The sequence below is a fragment of the Nesoenas mayeri genome, assembly GCF_963082525.1.
Source record: "Nesoenas mayeri genome assembly, chromosome: 8".
NCBI lineage: Eukaryota > Metazoa > Chordata > Aves > Columbiformes > Columbidae > Nesoenas > Nesoenas mayeri.
In genome coordinates this window covers 35,236,974-35,254,451 of record NC_137554.1, presented here as the reverse complement: position 1 = coordinate 35,254,451, position 17,478 = coordinate 35,236,974, and the positions used below count along the sequence as shown (strand labels likewise).

General features: G+C 43.7%; 1 protein-coding gene across 1 annotated transcript in view; it reads left to right on the top strand.

Annotated features, from left to right (window-relative positions):
- The window catches only part of BEND5 (BEN domain containing 5), a gene marked incomplete at both ends in the record, with an annotated part of 551,257 nt that overhangs the window by 11,531 nt on the left and 522,248 nt on the right, over positions 1-17,478 (top strand). The window contains one exon of the mRNA XM_080348556.1: positions 2,360-2,482. Within this exon, the coding sequence (XP_080204682.1) occupies positions 2,360-2,482 (123 nt within the window). The remainder of the gene's footprint in view (positions 1-2,359; positions 2,483-17,478) is intronic.

The window sequence follows — 17,478 nt, the reverse complement described above, 5'->3', positions numbered from 1 at the left end:
GACTACAAACGATTGACGTGACTGCCGCCGCAGGTGTATGGGGGCTCTCAGTCCAAGTGGCGCTGAAGGGAGGCTGAGGAGGTGGCTTTGCCGCGGCTGCTGCTCTGAGCTGCAGGCGCAGATGCAGAGGGATGAATTCATCAGGTGTCCCGATCGTGGCCACTCACATACACAGATGCCCCTCTCAGGTCTGAGTTTGGCCCTGGTGTTACCAGCCTCTAAGCAAATCCTGTCAGCGTGGAGCCAAAGTCTATGGGGTAAAACCTATCTAGCTAAAAATATCATGAGTAATAGCAATTTTCCATTTAAAGAAAACAGTTTAAATGCCGCAGATCACTATCTCTGGGTAATTATTGAGTCTAAAACAAATAACCTTGAGGTTGCAAATAATAATGTCGCTAAAAAATACTAGCATGCATTATTTAGGATCTAACTTTTGGGATTGTGGTTAAGGAACAAGAGGTTACGTTCCCTTTGTCCTGCAGGAGTGCTCCTCAAGGACGGGAAGGTTCCCGCTTCCTCCTTGGGCAGAATGCAGGTTTATATGCCGAGGGTTGACCTGGATGTATTTTTTTAATCTGGGATTTATATACCTCTGAAAATATGGGTATATAACAGAAAGCCTGACAGACACTTTAACTGTGGTGTCAGTAATATGTTGATATAATTTGTTACCTCGGCTAAGGTGTTTTGCCTCCAGAGGTGGAACGCATTTATGTATGGAAAGGTCAGTTGTAATTAATAAGGTGTTTTCATCATTCAGGTCCAGTATGAATGGCTTGTACCATTTGTGTGAAATAGTTTTCAATATAAAAATAAAACAAATTGAGCTTTATGTCACATTCATCATCCCCCATAACCCATTTAAATGTCAAAAAATCAGTACAGACCAAAAGTCTATTTCTAGAAGCCTTAGTAGCCCTGTTTATCAGGGTGAAATGAGATATTATCATCCCATTATTCTACCACATTCTTTCGGCACTTGAAGACACACACGCTTCTTCTAGTTTTCTGTAACACAGAAGATGATAGTTTTTCTATTCCTAAATATTTGTAGTCCCAACAGTAAATAGTTAAGAAAATGCTGAGGCCATGTCAGGAGAGTGAACAGCTAGTTATCTTGGTGTGTATTTCTTTCACTATAATGTTAATGTATTATATACGAATATTAACCTTCTTTCTTGTACGTTGCTGAAATGAAAAAAGCGCCGTGTTCTTCCATCCCTACATGGAAACACGTTTTTGTGTAGTGCAGTTTGTTACACGGCGTAATTTGACTGGGAGGACAAAGCTTTCAATATATACATTACTGATATATTTTGACAAAAATCATGCCGTTATGTGGAAAAAGTATGTCCTCATACCTTTCGTTATGAAATAAATCCTACATTAAAAAAAAATCTTTACTTAAATTGTTGTTTTGAGTTTTGTTTCCTAAGCAAGCAAGGCTCAGATAACCGTGTGCCTCCCTTCTCATAGTTTTCAAACTGCAGATGTGAGTGGGACTTAACAGTCTCAAAGGTTCGAAGTTCATTTAAGATGCATGAAAACAGGCAATGGGATAGAGGAGAAAGATCCCGTTAGTGCCCATAGTGAGGAAGACGCTGCTGGGGATTACGGTGAAGGAAGGTGATGCTGAGGAGCTCGGTTCTAGGGAATCCATGCAGAACACGTGTTAGAGAGCCCCAGTCAGACAGAGGGATCCAGCTGGTACCAGACTGTTGCACCCGAGCGTGTTCACCCACGGGACACGCGTGTGCGTGGAACCAGGCTGTGCGGTTCGGTAGCTGGAGAACCTTTAACACATGGAACCAGGCTGTGCGGTTCGGTAGCTGGAGAACCTTTAACACGTGGAACCAGGCTGTGCGGTTCGGTAGCTGGAGAACCTTTAACACATGGAACCAGGCTGTGCGGTTCGGTAGCTGGAGAACCTTTAACACGTGGAACCAGGCTGTGCAGTTCGGTAGCTGGAGAACCTTTAACACGTGGAACCAGGCTGTGCGGTTCATTAGGTGTAGAACCTTTAACACGTGGAACCAGGCTGTGCAGTTCATTAGGTGTAGAACCTTTAACACATGGAACCAGGCTGTGCGGTTCGGTAGCTGGAGAACCTTTAACACGTGGATCCAGGCTGTGCGGTTCATTAGGTGTAGAACCTTTAACGTGATGCCGTTATTGTAGCCAAGCTCTTAAACTTTGAAAAGCAAGGGTTATTTCCTGGTGCGTGTGTGAAGTGGTGCAAATGTCATGTTCTGTAGAACAGCGTGGGGAATGTCCTTCTAGTGTGTTTATAGCTTTTTCTGTGATGCTTACGCCTTTTTGTTGGTGGTGTTTCTGGTTGTTTCCCTTGCTGCAGCAGGCGGTGCCCTGGGGAGCGATGATGCCATAGCGGGGAACGTGAGCAAGTGCACTGTCCTGCCGGCGGGGTACTGTGGACAGCCCAGGAAAGGACACCTCGTGTTTGACGCCTGCTTTGAGAGCGGTAAGTGTTTTCAGTGCTATTCCATGTTATGCAGTTGTCAATATGTTAACACTTTTAACTACGTCACTCACATCTATAAAAAGTGTCTCCATTCTAAAGAAGACTTGCATTAGTTATTACTCAACTCGCTGGTTCCCTTCGGTCAGAGTATGACATAAAACCAGATGCTCCAAATGGAGATAAGATGGTGAAATTTGTTATTACCTGCAATATGCATTTCATCAGGTCTATCTCTTACCATCTGTAGATACACAACTGGATTCTATTCTGTTATACCTATAACAATGTAGGGCACCAATCAAAGGTGTAGTATTTAAAGTATGGGAGGTTTGTTAAAATGTCACGTGGCATTTTCGCAGGGAAGTTAACTGAGTAAAGAACCAAGAAGTTAACTGCCTAAAGTGCCAAGAAGTTAAGTGTGTAAAGTGCCAAGAAGTTAACTGCGTAAAGAGCCAAGGAGTTAACTGTGTAAAGTACCAAGCCCATCCTCGCATAGTCGGAAGACTTGACAGACGTGTATGTGCTGTGTTTAAATGCATTTCTGTTTCTTGTGGCCTAACTCCGTACTGCTGAGGGGAACAGGGATTCCCCCTCTGATGTCCGTAGAAGGAGAATTAGACCTCAGAAAGCTACTGCAAATTGGAAGAGAAATTGTTTTTACAGGAGTTACAGTTAGCATATTAATTTAAAGAATATTTTTCGTCATGTATGTTTATATGTGTTTGGGGTATGTAGGTAGGTTTGTATATATGAATATGTAGCATCGTTTAAATTATTGTGTTACATATATCTGTGTCTCAAGGTTTTGCAGTTTAAATCCCTCCTTGTTGGCTTACAGACCTGGAGAATGCTGTAAAACGCCAGATGTACAAAAGGCATTTGGCAGGATAAACTCTGGTTTTCCGCGTGGTTTATGTGAGTGGTTCTGGTAATGCCCAAACCACTACAGCATCTGGTAAAGGAGTTTTTGTGAAAAGTCCACCCCTCGGGCTGCAGCGCCGGCCGCCTGCTCCGGGGCGGATGGTCGATTGAGTTATTGATTGCGTTGGGTAAAAGGTGGGAATGATGCAATGAGCAATAGAGTGTCTTATTTTTAAGGTTTGTCTCTGAAGGTCCAGACAACAGTTTTGTACTTTTACAAACACTTTGGATGCTGTTTCATTACAGTTATGGTATTACGAACTTTTGTAACAGAAAATGGCTTATGAAATCAATCAGTTGGCCAAGCTGAGAAACTGACTTCATGGTGTTGAGCTGCTCTGAATGAAAAGGATCAGTGGAAACCATCCAACGATTTGTGAAGTAATGTGGATCATTGCATGATGGTTTAATTTCAGTTTTTGAAGAATAAAATTAATGATATTTTTAAATGAAAACATTTATTCAGTTCAAAGGTACTGCTCATACTTTATATACTTCGACAACAATCCCATGTGATAGAATCACAGAATGTTAGGGATTGGAAGGGGCCTCGAAAGATCATCCAGCCCAATCCCACTGTGTTTATTTACATTGTGACATGATGAGGCTGTGATGTTGCTTTGCATATTCGGACACCTCCAAAGTACAATTATGAATACAATTAATGCCTTCATTTACTTTATCATGACGATGATGTATTAGCAAGAATGATAATAATCTTGTGTACAGTTCATATGTAAATTCACTTTATATTATGTTATATGTCAGCCAAGTAATTTCTTAGAGTACCTTAGCTGGTCAAAGCAAATTAACTGATTATTGGCTATTTTATGAAATAGTTATTAATGCTGAGATCTACCCCCTGCTATGACCCGACCGGTGGTGAACAGCATGTGAACAGCAGCGCACTGATGCCCTGGGTTAGTCATGGGGTGTCCCAGGGACCGCGGGGGAGCCCCCCTGGGGGGCAGGACAAGTATAGTGGGCAACACGGACCAGAAAACGGAGCCCTGAAAACCCCAGCCCCACGGTTTCTGCTGCTTGTGGCCCAGATTGCCTGTTTTATAATCACTTTTGAGGTTTGGAGGAGCAGCGCCGGCTCACAGAGGTTCGTGAATCTCAACATTCATCTGTTAAATACCGGGGCTTTTTATAAGGTTTTGAAAATACATATTTTGGCTTGTTAGTCAAATATAATGCTGTTTAAATGTTAAAAAATACTATGTTTCTTGAAATTAGAAATGAAGCTGCCGTCTGCTTTTATTCTCATTTCAACCAAAAAGTGGAACTCCGCCAAGAGTCATTAAATCTTCCATCCTTTGGATGAATTCTGATTTTTGATGAAAAAATGTTATGATTGGGTAATTTCTGTATTGTGGTTCGTGTTCAAAAGGCTGTAATTAAAGTTTTGTGACATCTTAGATTCAATCTCGATTACTGTAAACCACGTATTATTGTGTTGACTGCTGTACCAACACCTTGCGGTGAAAATGATCGTCAGACATTCGTTTGTCTTTTCCTACAACACGTTTATCAAACATTTGGTATTAGAAACCTGATAAAAAATCCAGTGCTGATGGATTGCGAGTGATGTTAATCCGCTGAAAAGATGTTCAGATCTACAATGTGGTAAGAGATCTCGTGTGACTGAGAAGTACACTTGTGTCATTTTTGTTCACGTTTTAAATATCTTTCTATATTTCAGAAATAGGGTAATGTGCTTCTAAACCACTTTGCACAACACTCAAAATCGCGGTAAGTGATTGTAATTCCACTATCTCATTGTCACCTCTCCCAGGCGTGGAACAGGCCACCTAGCTTTACCATGGAAGATATTGGTTGAGCAATGTCATACAGGATGAGTTGCCCTTTGGGGTGCCTGTTCCCCACCTGCTAAGACTTGACACGTAACTTTAGCTAAAATCAAGTGAGATTAATAAAATACTGTAAAATTTGAGTTGCAAAACATTTTATGAAATTGACTAAGATGAAACATAAGACAATACTGTTAGCTCCGTGTTCAAAAGAAAACTGAAATGCACCCTGGGAATTTTGGCCATCAAATATATGATATAATTGTGATATGCTTCTAAAATTTTAACCGAGCTGTTCCTGCGTGTGTTCACATCCGGGTGAACAGAAGTGCCCGTCGTCAGCCGGGTTCCGCGGCACTGCTGCGGTACCCGGAGCAGGAGTAGCGCGGCACAGGCGATGCAGCGGCACACCGCTGAGGGTGTCAACTGCACGAGCTGCTCAAAATACTGCTCCCAGTGTAAACACTTTTTTGAAGCAAAACCTAGTTGTTGTTCCATACTTCCTGTATTACATTCTGCCGTGTTTAGCCAGAATCGCCGAGTCAGGTGGACTCTCTTGGCTGTCACTTCTGTGATGACGCTTATACCCAATGTAGAAACAAAGAAACGGAAGCCAATGTGTTATTTCAGTAGTGATGTCTGTTTTCAGTCCACTTTTGTGGGATTGAGGTGTGTCTGATTAATGAAACACTTTATTTTAGTTATTTCCTTATTTGTTGGCAGTAATTTATACCATATTTCACATAAAGATATTAAGTGGTTATTGTACCAGTCGGGATAATTTACCAAACGTCTCCTTTTCTGCAAGTGTCTGTTAGCGACTCAGAGCAGCCCCATTCTATCGCAATATTGACACTCTGCGGCTGCTGCACGTTGGAAGTCCCAAAAAAGTGAAGAACGAAAGATTGATTTGATTTTTTTGTTTATTTCTAATGATGACCATAGGCACGTGTTAATGGATGGAGCACGCACAAAGTGATATCGGTTAACATATATGACATTACTCAGATGTCTCAAGCTCCGGAAGGAGCGTGTGAATGATTTATGGAATTGATATTAATCTCTTTCCAGTAAATGCATTGCTAAAGTTACATGGGAAATTGATGTTGCTGCTGTAATGCCAAATTAATTTCTTTTTTGCTAGGTCAGCATTGCAAATGGAACTAAATATTAACCTTTTATATATCTAAACAGAATATGGTACGGAAGACATTTTTACAAGCGGTGGAGTGCTTGGCGTTGATGTGATTCCAGGTAACAAATACAGCGTTAGTCAAGTATCTTAACTTGTGCGAAACAAATTCGTGACTCATGGAGCTAATGAAGAACCAGTGTAACAGCATCAGTACAGAATGAGGACGTTAATTGTAGTTGGTGTGCTGATGATCATTTTCACAGTCGGTTTATCTTGTGATTATATGGGACCTTGTTGAAGAGCCGCCTCTCCCTCCTGCCTCCCACCGCCTTTGTCTCCTCGCTGCTGTGCGAGCACCTGTTGACTTGCTGTTCAACTGACCCGACAGGGACCTCAATGAGCAACTGCAAACGGGAGCAGAAATGCCTTAGGTCAGAGAACTGTAAGCCCAGAGCAGGTTTTCAACAGCCTCTCTATGGGGAGCAGCCAAATAGAGCACGAATCCTTGCTCTGGAAAAGAGACAATGGACAAAGAATATTGTTGGTGGTCGGTAAAATCATGATTCTTACTCAAAATGTCAATGGATATGAAACAGTGGTTCCCTGTCTGCTCCTTTTGCACAGGGCATTCAGATGATGCTGGCAGTTAACTTACTGAAAGCAAACAAAGGAGAATGGCTCCTCATATATTGTTTAATTAACCTGTGAAGCTTCTTCCTGCAGGATGCTGTGGATATTGAAAGTTTACGCGTGTCGTGCTTTCAACCAAAAAACCCAACCGACAAAACCACGGAAGAAAAATCAGCTAAGAGCTACTAAATACTGACGCTCCAAAGGTTCACAAACTGTGAATCGGGTCATTATTTTGGGGAGGTATCTTCAAATGATGACTTTTTTCCCATGATTTCTCTAGGAGTCTGTTTCTGGCAGTTGCTGGACTAGACCTGGGTCTCACCTGGTAGACAGAGCTGGTTAAATAGCTAATCACTGTTGGTACATATGATAATCTTTTACTAATTTCTAAATATAGATTTCAGGTTATAGCTGTAAGTCAAAATTAACATAATGCAAACCCATAATTTGATCAGATAGAAGGAAGGAAAACCTTACAGCTATTATTTCCATTGAAACGAGGAGGATAGTGGTTGACGATGGTGCGCGAGGGTTCACAGCAGATGTCCAGACGCAGATCTGTTAGGATTCCGCAGTATACGTTCCCGGTACTTACGTTTCCATCAGACTTTGAGGTTTTGGTGGGACTTTTGAAGCTTACTCTTTGACAGAGCAGAAATTAAACACAAACATCATCACAAAGGTACTTTACACAAATGTGTTTAAGTCATTTTTCAGAATAAGCAGAAGGGTTTTCATATCTACCAGCTTGTGAGATACATTTTCCAGTTTCCATTTTTTCTGGCTCTGTTCAAAATTTTCCATCTGGAAAAATGATAGAGGGAAATCTAAGGAAGAAAAGCAATGTCCCTGCCAGGATGGAGGAACATCACACTGCATGGAACAAATATCCTTGTCTGAATGTACAATCACTGAAATAAATGCAGCTGTGTTTATTTCAGCATAATCAGATAGATTTGAATATAAAATCATTGACATAAATGCAGCTGTGTTTATTTCAAGCTGCACATGTTAATATGAACACCAATGTGATATCAGTTACTCAGGGCTGTACAGAGGTATGTACATACAGTGGAACGTAGGAAGAGTAAAATGCAGCCCAGTTTGTGCTTTACCTGGAAATGTTCACAACAGCGTTGGAGTCACTGGTGAGGAGGGGCGAGATGCTGCTTATATAAAGTTCCTGCATTTGAATAAATCTATAGTTACTCTATAAAGTAACAGGTTAGCTACTCTTCAGTGACTCAGGAAATAATTGTTTGAATCATTGCTGCTTTAAATAGAGAATCATGTTAGTTTTCAGGCCCATCTCTTCTGACGGGCACCGTGCAGACCGTAACTTTACCTTAGTTCGTTATCTGATGTTGAGCCTTAGAAAGAGCTGCCAGCCACCCTTCCAGAAGTTTTCTTGCTGAGTTCTCAGACCCAGGGAAAATAGAGCGCAGAACAGTGTCAGTGCAAACACTGGCCTTGGTTTGTTTGTTAGGGACTCTTGTCCGTGCTCTTTTCCAGAGAGGCTCTGCCTCTGGCCCGGCTCTATCCTCAAACCACGGCATTTTCAACCAGAGCCACTGAGAACCAGAAGAAACTGAAAAGTGTTCTTTACTCTGCTTATGGTGCTATAGGAGGAATGGCTGCACTCAGAATAAAGTGCCATCAGAACAGTAAATATTTTGGAGCTAAAACGTATTGGAAAGGCTTTATTTTCACCTGGGAGAAGGCTGAAATATTCTGCTAGACTAAACAGTGGTATTTTATTCGGTTAGTTCAATGATCTGTGACATTATCCCTGTTTTGCAGAAGACAGCAGCACAACAGACGTGGCTCCTGGCCGCCTGGCACCTTCTGTAGTGAAGTTCAGCTGTGCGAAATGGGAGAAATCACGTAGGGATTCCCACTGCCCGCAGTCAGGTTACCCCTCACACACATGTGTGGAGCAACCGCCTCCTGCTCTCACATCCCTTAGAAAGCACTTGGAATCACCACTCCCCAAACTCAGGTCACCCTTCAGATGGATTCTGTTCTTTTCCTTCTCTGAATTGTTTCTAAATTCTCCGTTGTCCGCTATTCTAAAGTTAACACGGCAAATGAAGGTCTTTGCTTCTTTGAGCTGCCACTGTAACGCAAGAAAAGGCAAAACACTCTGAAATACGTAACGGTTTGTACTTTTGAAAGAATACGGGTTGAAAAACATACCTCAGGAGAGGTGTTTCTACATCAATTCAAAGTATTTTTATTCTTAGACTGGTTCTATCTTATATTAAGAAATAATATTTTAGAATATTTTGCTCAGCCCAAGAGGAATTTGGATCCAAGGTATGGGATGTGAAACACACATTGTTTTGGTTCCATGCAGAGCTTCATTTTGCATTTATCGATTCTGTTTAGTAGCGTAATTGCCTTCTAGGTTCAGGCTGTAGCACAGCTCATGTTGATTTAGTGTTGATATTCCTGCAAACGAGCCGGGAACAAACCATCTATTATCACTGTGTGTTCTTTAGACAACTACTGCAGTTCCAGGATCTACCAAAATAATGTAATGTGAAGGTAAATTACCATAATCTATTAAGGGTTATTATTATATTGCAACAATTTTGGCTAGAATCACATCTCTTTTATCTGTAAGTTAACTTTTTGCTTGTAAGAAGTATGGTTTATCTGGTTTTTAAAAAGTTGGTTTTGAATGTTGATTGTTGCTCCTGTTCTATGTTGTGAATTTGGCAGCCTTTTATGAGATTGGAAACGAATGTCAAATTTCTCATGTGAAAAACCTTTAAACCTTTTTCATGAATGCAATATAAAAATATATAGAGCTAAGGAATAATGCAGCCAGACTTTTTCCCTTTCAGCGTTTGGGTGGTCAGCTTAAGAAATTATATTCACAGTGAGTTTTGAAATGATTGACTAATCATTGCTTGGCATTTGTGTTCCTTTTTGGTCTTTTTTTTTTCCTGTCTGCAGTTTTTGTTTACTTACATTGAGTTCCATTAATATCATGCTTTACATGTGGCTTTTGTGTGACTGTGCAGTTGTACAATGAAATCTCTCCGGTGCTCTGGCGATCATGTAGATGCGCGTATACCCGCACGGTGTGCAGGCACAGCCGAGGGGATGGCAGAGCCATGCGCGTATACCCGCACGGTGTGCAGGCACAGCCGGGGGGATGGCAGAGCCATGCGCGTATACCCGCACGGTGTGCAGGCACAGCCGGGGGGATGGCAGAGCCATGCGCGTATACCCGCACGGTGTGCAGGCACAGCCGGGGGGATGGCAGAGCCATGCGCGTATACCCGCACGGTGTGCAGGCACAGCCGGGGGGATGGCAGAGCCATGCGCGTATACCCGCACGGTGTGCAGGCACAGCCGGGGGGCTGGCAGAGCCATGCGCGTATACCCGCACGGTGTGCAGGCACAGCCGGGGGGCTGGCAGAGCCATGCGCGTATACCCGCACAGTGTGCAGGCACAGCCGGGGGGCTGGCAGAGCCGTGTTAGCGCCGCCCCAAGTGTCTGCAGGCTGGACAGATACGAGGGGCTTTGTTCACCCCACGTTCTCTGCCGTTGCAGACACGGTGCTGCCAGCTCATTGGCGTCTGAGCTGGGTGAGGTGACGTAGGATGATGCGCTTATTCCTCGGAAATGCATTGTAGATGTGCCCCTTCCTAAACAGCCAAGAGGAGGAGTGCAACAGCGAGGTTGTAATTAATTTCTGCTTTCATTGGAGAATAAAAGATGATAGCACGTTGAAACTTGACTTTTGGTCGTTACTGCGTGTGTTTCCTGTGGTTCTTCTGTTTGGTAGCTTCAGGATTGATCCATTCTCACTTATCCCAAACACTTGTCATCCTCTCACTTGATTATCATGGTGTTTTCCTGCCTTTTGTGTACATGTTATTGCTGAAGTATCGGCTTTTGTCTGTTGAGAGAATGTTGAGCTGCACTTGTTGAGCCCATACATTGAATGCTGTATCAAATTAAACCTCGTTATCCTCATCTCTAGGACTCTATGTTGTCGGCCTTCCATTAGCATCTGTTTAGTTTTCCATTATTCCCATCTGTGTGCTCTTCTTTATCCTTTCGGGTTTAGTGATCCATTTATTTCCTTCCCTCATATTTGCATTTGCATTTTCATCAGTAGACATTTTTATTTCAGTCATGGTTTCCCATTTTCCTGTTATTTCCTCTGCAAATATCCCTACTATTCTTCCTTGAAATATTTTCTTAAATCTGTCTTTATATATATATATATGTATATATATATATGTATATATTGAATTATTATTTAAAGGAACCAGGTCCTGGAGCTGTTGTCCTGATAGCTGGTGATTGTTTGTCCTTAGTCAGTCTGCATCCTCTTTTGGACAGGATTCCTTTCTTACCGAAAACTTCAGCTTCGCTTCCAGTCTGTTCTCCAGCACGGGGGATCGGTGTTGACAGGCGCCACAGCTTCAGCGCCTGGGCCAGGGCACAAATCAGGCGAAAAAATGCTGCAGAACTACGGTTTCTGTTGGTTTGGGGTTAGATCATACGCTTGTGACACTTTGTACGAATTAATAGTCGTGTGGCAATTGGGAAGTGTTCTGTCGTTCGGTGGGCAGGGGTCAGGGAGAGCGAATGAGGTTGGTTAGATGGCATGAGAATAAGAACATGCTGAGTGATTACAATCATTATGACATCTAGATACTCCTTAGGATGTGAATACATGGCTTCCAGGACCTCCAATTTTATTTTCTCTTTAGAATATTAGCCTGGTTAATAACAGCTTATGCTTATAATCTCTTAGTGCAGGACATCACCACGTGCTTTCCAAGGCGCTTTTGTTTTCATGTTGTAGTTCAGAATCTGGGGCTCGCAGACGTTAAGAGCTTCGGTGTTGTACAGTGGAATCACCATCTGAAGCATTTTGACATTGTCTTCTTTGAGGTACAGTAATTGGATTGAAGCCCACACCTTTGATTGCTCTTTAAAACCGAACGCAGTATGTGTCATCCTGAATCAGGGTGGGTAAGATGGACTTTCCTTTGTAAGGATGCTATTTTAGAATCTGCCATGCTTCAACAGATATTAGCAATAATAGATCGTATTTCAGATATAACGTAACAATAACTGATATTATTTCAGCCACACAGGAAAACTTGAATGCTGTTGGAGAAATTGTGTGAGGTTATCTCCACTGAACCAGCTGAGTAAAGGAGAAGTAGGGAGAACAAGCGTTATCTTTTGCAACCTATTCCGTTTTGGCTGATTTAAGCCAGATGAGGAGATAAGCAATATTGTGTGCTCTGAGAGCACTGTAACAAGCCTTAGTAATTGATAATAATAACTGGAAGACAAATGCTAAATTGTTGATTCATACAAGAAAGAAAGAATACTGGAATCAGAAAGTCGTATTACTGTAATTTGATAATTGTGATTTAGTGTTCATTATCTATGTGGCTTCATAGGGGTAGCAAATATAGGCTAGTCTATCTTAGCAAAATAAAATTCCAAAGTGTATGAATTAGAAAATGTGGAGAAAATTCAAGTAGATTAATGCAATCCAGTGTGATTTTACTGTGGATGCTACATTAGAAAGACATAGTTTGTAAATGATGTACTGATAATCACCCGACTGTGTAGCCCCTGGTTCCGGAGGGGCCAGATCCCTAATCGTGTGTAGGACTCATTTTTGAAAGTGAGGTTTTTTGTGCACTTAACGAAATCAATTTGCTGATTACAAAAAAATCGATTTTTTAAAAATCAAACCATGCCTGATAATCCGTCAGGTTGCCTGATACCCCCATTGTATTTTTATTTTTATTTGTAAAAAGAATTGTTTATAAACGGATATTTACAAGACTCATGCCCTCCTGGTGACTATGGCAAGCTGCCCACCTTATCTGTTTTTAAGTATCTACCTCTTTCTTTTTAAAATTCTTTTTCCCTTTCTTTTTGGAAAACAAGGATCCTACCGAGCACAGACACTGGGAGAATAAACTTGGAGAGACAGTCAAATAAAAGAAAATTGAATTTTAATCCACTTAATTAGAGTCCTAAATCAGGATTCACTGGGCGTTTCGATAGGCTAGAAACTTCTGGATATCAGAGTATTACTAGAAGAGCAGAAAAAGTCCATATCTGTTGTGATTGGCTTAGTCTATTAGTATAGGAGCATCTCTGCAAACCTTGCTTTATATATCCAAACCTCCCACTCAGCTCACCATCCAAGCTTTTGCAAATAGCTTATTGACTTAAACATGCCTCTGACTGTACCTTGCACTTCAGCCTATATATAGACATGAGTAATATGAGAGTGACTGGCCTGCTCGTCTTACAGTTTCTTTCTCAATACAGAGGAAACATTCCAAAGATCAAGGCGTCTCAGCTGAAGACCTGCCAAAGGGTTACGGTTAAGTGCCTCCTCAGGAGGAACAGACCGATGTGCGCACGAGCAAGTGGTACCCGAGCAAGTGGTACCTGTCTTTCTTAGCAGACGGATGGAGACCAGACCTGCAGTACGACGGGAGGACTCGGAAGGAGAAGCTGAGGACATGCCTGTGAATCGAGAGGCCCCCCTTGTTGGGGGTTCCTCTGGGTTCCCATAGCCTCACCAGCAGGAGCGGGCTCGCCCCCATTTCACAGATGTAGTCCTCCCACCTCCAGGCTTCATGCTGTACCACCCCCTCTGGGTTCTCTGCCTCCCGTTAATTGACCCCTAATATAGCTGCAATATGAAGAGCTGTTTCTTTGGGATGTTTCAGTTGTACTAACTTGCAGTTTTGACAGTCAGAAAGGCGCAGGATGTATTGAGGCTCTGGTGGTGGAGGTGCTGAGGTTTTTTTCCACTGTAGCAGCATTTGGTTCAGAATTTGGTTATGAAGAAGTGGCACTTAAAATGATAGTTGTATTTCATAGGAATCTTAAATTCATAGTTTCCCCTGGGTTTTGTGTCTTGAAGATAAAGGTGAAAAGTAACAGCATAAGTACCAAGAAGGTAGGAGATTTCACTGGCATGGGGAAGCGGGAAGATCTGAGATCCTTGGCTACAAAGGCTGTGCTTTGGTGTCCTGTCTCCCTTTCCTGAGGAGGCGTGAAGGAGCTGAATGCTAAGGGCATGCTAAGAAGGATCTGCCTGGTACTGTGAGATATTTGATTGACTTGAATTGTTCCCACACGGATACATAGTCTGTGAGAATAAGATGTTAGGGAGAATCATAGAGGAACTTTGGAGGTGTCTTTTACAACGTGGACTTGATGAAGTTGAGCTTTTCTGTGTAAACCCATTGAAAGAGGTGTCGTTGTTTCACGAGCGCCCTGCCAAAAGGGAATGACAGAGGGAAGGGGGATTCTGCCCTCAGCCGGGAGCTGCTGAGCCGGCTCGGGAGCGCGATGCGTCCAGAGCGCAGAGCGTCGGGCAGCAGGGCGAGGGCGAGGGTGAGGGTGCTCAGCGGGGCCGGGGCACCCGGGGGCCGAAACCTGCTGAGAAACACAAGGCAAAGACAGAGGGCTGGACAGAGGTGGCGGCACCTCCCTGGGGCCCAGTGCAGGGCTATCTAGAATCTGTGGCAGTTCTAGCAAGCCCGCTGAACAGGAACTAAGGGAAACAGTGGGAATAGTGTCTGCTTGCAAGGGTGCAGTGGGCACGGGAGATCTGTTTGGATTTTTATTCCTTCTTAGACATTTTGAATTTTCTGTATTTAAAAGCCAATTAATCTAGTTTATTATATAGTAAAAACCCCTGCTTTTTGTTTAAAAGCTTTATTGGCTTTTTGGAGTAGTCGCTTATAAGAAAAAGATCTAGGCAGTTCAATTTCAATAATACGTCGGCCTCAGATTCTCATCCCATCTATCTTAAATCCATTTTCTTTCTTTAATCGCCTGCGTGCCCTGGTCACAGTTCCCAGGCTTGGTTTGCTTGTGCAGTACTTTGCAATTTGCACTTTTTAGATACCTGTATGTCTGATAGACAAGGCCAATGACATTTCTTCTGTGGCTCAAGCAGAGGTGGCTGTATCAAGGGGGCACTTGCTTGTGTCCTCTCTACCTTTTCACCAACCCGAGAAGTTGACTGTCAGAGAACTAAAGTGAGAGACTGTGAGGATGGAGGAAACGCATTCCTCTCTTTTTGTCGCACTAATGCTCTTCAGTCTGTTGCTTAGCAGACCAATTTTCATATGTCTCCTAAATATGTGGAATCGAATTACTTATGATTGTTGTATAATTAATGTAACCTGAAATTTTGGGAACATATGACAGACATAACCACCCACACCCTCCAATCAAGCCATTACTTTTAAAGTAGTTTGGTGTCTGCATGGCTAGAGACTTGAATTTAACAGCTTGGTTCTGCAGAGAAAATATTGTTAAAAAACAAAAGCTCATAAAGGAAAGTTAATGTGTTGGGTTTGTGTGGCAAGATTTGATAGTGGGGGGGGCTACAGCTTCTGCGAGAAGCTGCTGGAAGCTTCCCACGTGTCTGATGGAGCCCGTGCCGGCCAGCTCCAACACTGTGACCGCAGGCCAAGGCTGGGCCCCCCAGCGACGGTGGCGGCTCCTCTGGGATAACACGGCTAAGAAGGGAAAAGGCCCAACCAACAGCTGTGCAACTGCAGCCAACAGGAGGAGTGAGAAATGTGGGAGAAACGGCTCTGCAGGCAGCGGGGCGGTGAGGAACGAGGGACGAGGTGCTCCAGCGATTCCCCTGCGGCCCGTGGGGCAGCCCATGGCCAGGCCGCCTGTCCCCTGTCCCATGGAGGTCCCCGGTGGAGCAGAGCTCAGAGGTCCACACGGGGCAGGTGGGTGGCCGGAGGAGCCGTGGCCCTGCGGGCAGCCCCTGCTGGAGCAGCTCCCGCAGGACGTGTGGCCCCGCGCACACGAGCCCAGGCTGGAGCGGGTTTGCTGGCAGGACTGGTGACCCCCGGGGGCCCGCGTCAGCGCGGTTCGTGAAGAACTGCAGCCGTGGGAAGGACCCGCACTGGAGGATTCCTGGAGGGCTGTGTCCCGTGGGAGGGACCCCACGCTGGAGCCGGGGAGGCGTGTGAGGAGTCCTCCTGAGGAGGAAGGAGCAGAGACAACGTGTGACAAACTGATTGCAACCGCCATTCCTTCTCCCCTGGGCTGCTGGTGAGGAGGAGCTAGAGAACCGGGAGTGAAGTTAAGCCCAGGAAGAAGGGAGGGGTGAGGAAAGATGTTTTTAAGATTTGGGTTTATTTCTCACTATCCTACTCTGGTTTGCTTGGCAGTACATTAATTTCCACAAGTCAAGTCTGCGTTGCCGGTGATGGTGACTGGTGAGGGATCTCTCCTTGTCCTTATCTTGACCCATGAACCTTGGAGGGGAGCGACAGAGCAGCTTTGCTGCCCACCTGCTGTCCAGCCACGGTCAGGCCACCACAGGAACTTTGCCACCCAAGATGGAGCCTGAGGAGCTTGAGATAAGGATGGTAATTGGGAGAGGTAGCAGGCAAAACATGACTGAACACAGCTAGAGAGTGAGAAGCGCAATGATTAGGAATTTCTATTAATATAGCGCTGAAGGGACATTTTTAATGTACAGAGCAACGTATTTGAAGGTACAAATATATACAAATGTCTACAAATATATGTATACTTGATGGATATAAGTGTGTGTATTCATGAAAATTCCTGTTTGTACATTTGTAGCTATATAACTCTCAGCTGATTAATATTTAAAATTAGCATTTAATGTTAACCTAATATATCAAATGGTGAATAGTACCTCTGTTCTGGACTGTGTATTGTCATTGCTGGCTGTCTCTTTACAAGTCCTCCCCACAGCTTCCCCCCTCGCCTCTGCTCGCCCTCTGCTCTGCCCGGGCTTGGGACACATCTGCTGATGAAATCCTCCCTCTGCGGTAACAGGGGGAGTCAAATAACATGCTGATGGCTTGGGTTCCTGTTGGTACCTGACGATCCCTGAGCAGAGAGTGATGTGCTGTCACTCTGCTGTAACTGTCCGTCGTTTACCATTTTATTACTGCTTTCAAAGTATCCTTTTACTTTCATCTGGAAATGAAAGTAAGTTGAATAAAATCCAGTTAATGTTTGAGCTGGGCTGCATGCTCCCTTATTAAGCGTGGTTTTCTAAGGAGTTTTGTCTGTTAATACAATTTTTGTTCCTGCTTTATGACGATGATCGTATATGAAGGGAGAACCCTGAGTTGTCCTTGGTGCTGAAATTGCTGCTGTACCTGAGCGGCAGAGCGTGCTTGCGGGGCTGCAGAACATGGAGATAAATCTGGCCTGTCGGACAGATGGTATTGGGACCTTCTGTGGAGTGTTTCTAGGAGCGATCCTGAGCACAGCGCTTTCGTCCCGAGCTGCGTGCACCTCTGGACACCTCACAGGGCCGTTTGTGGAGCTTTTCTGTGTGATTTATGACCTTGCCCGTACGGACTTCTGATCAGATCTTACTCCCGTTTAGTGCGAGAGGGGCTAATTATGAAAGTGATAAAGACTCTTTCATTGTGCTGGAGCTTTTTGAATGACAAAAGGA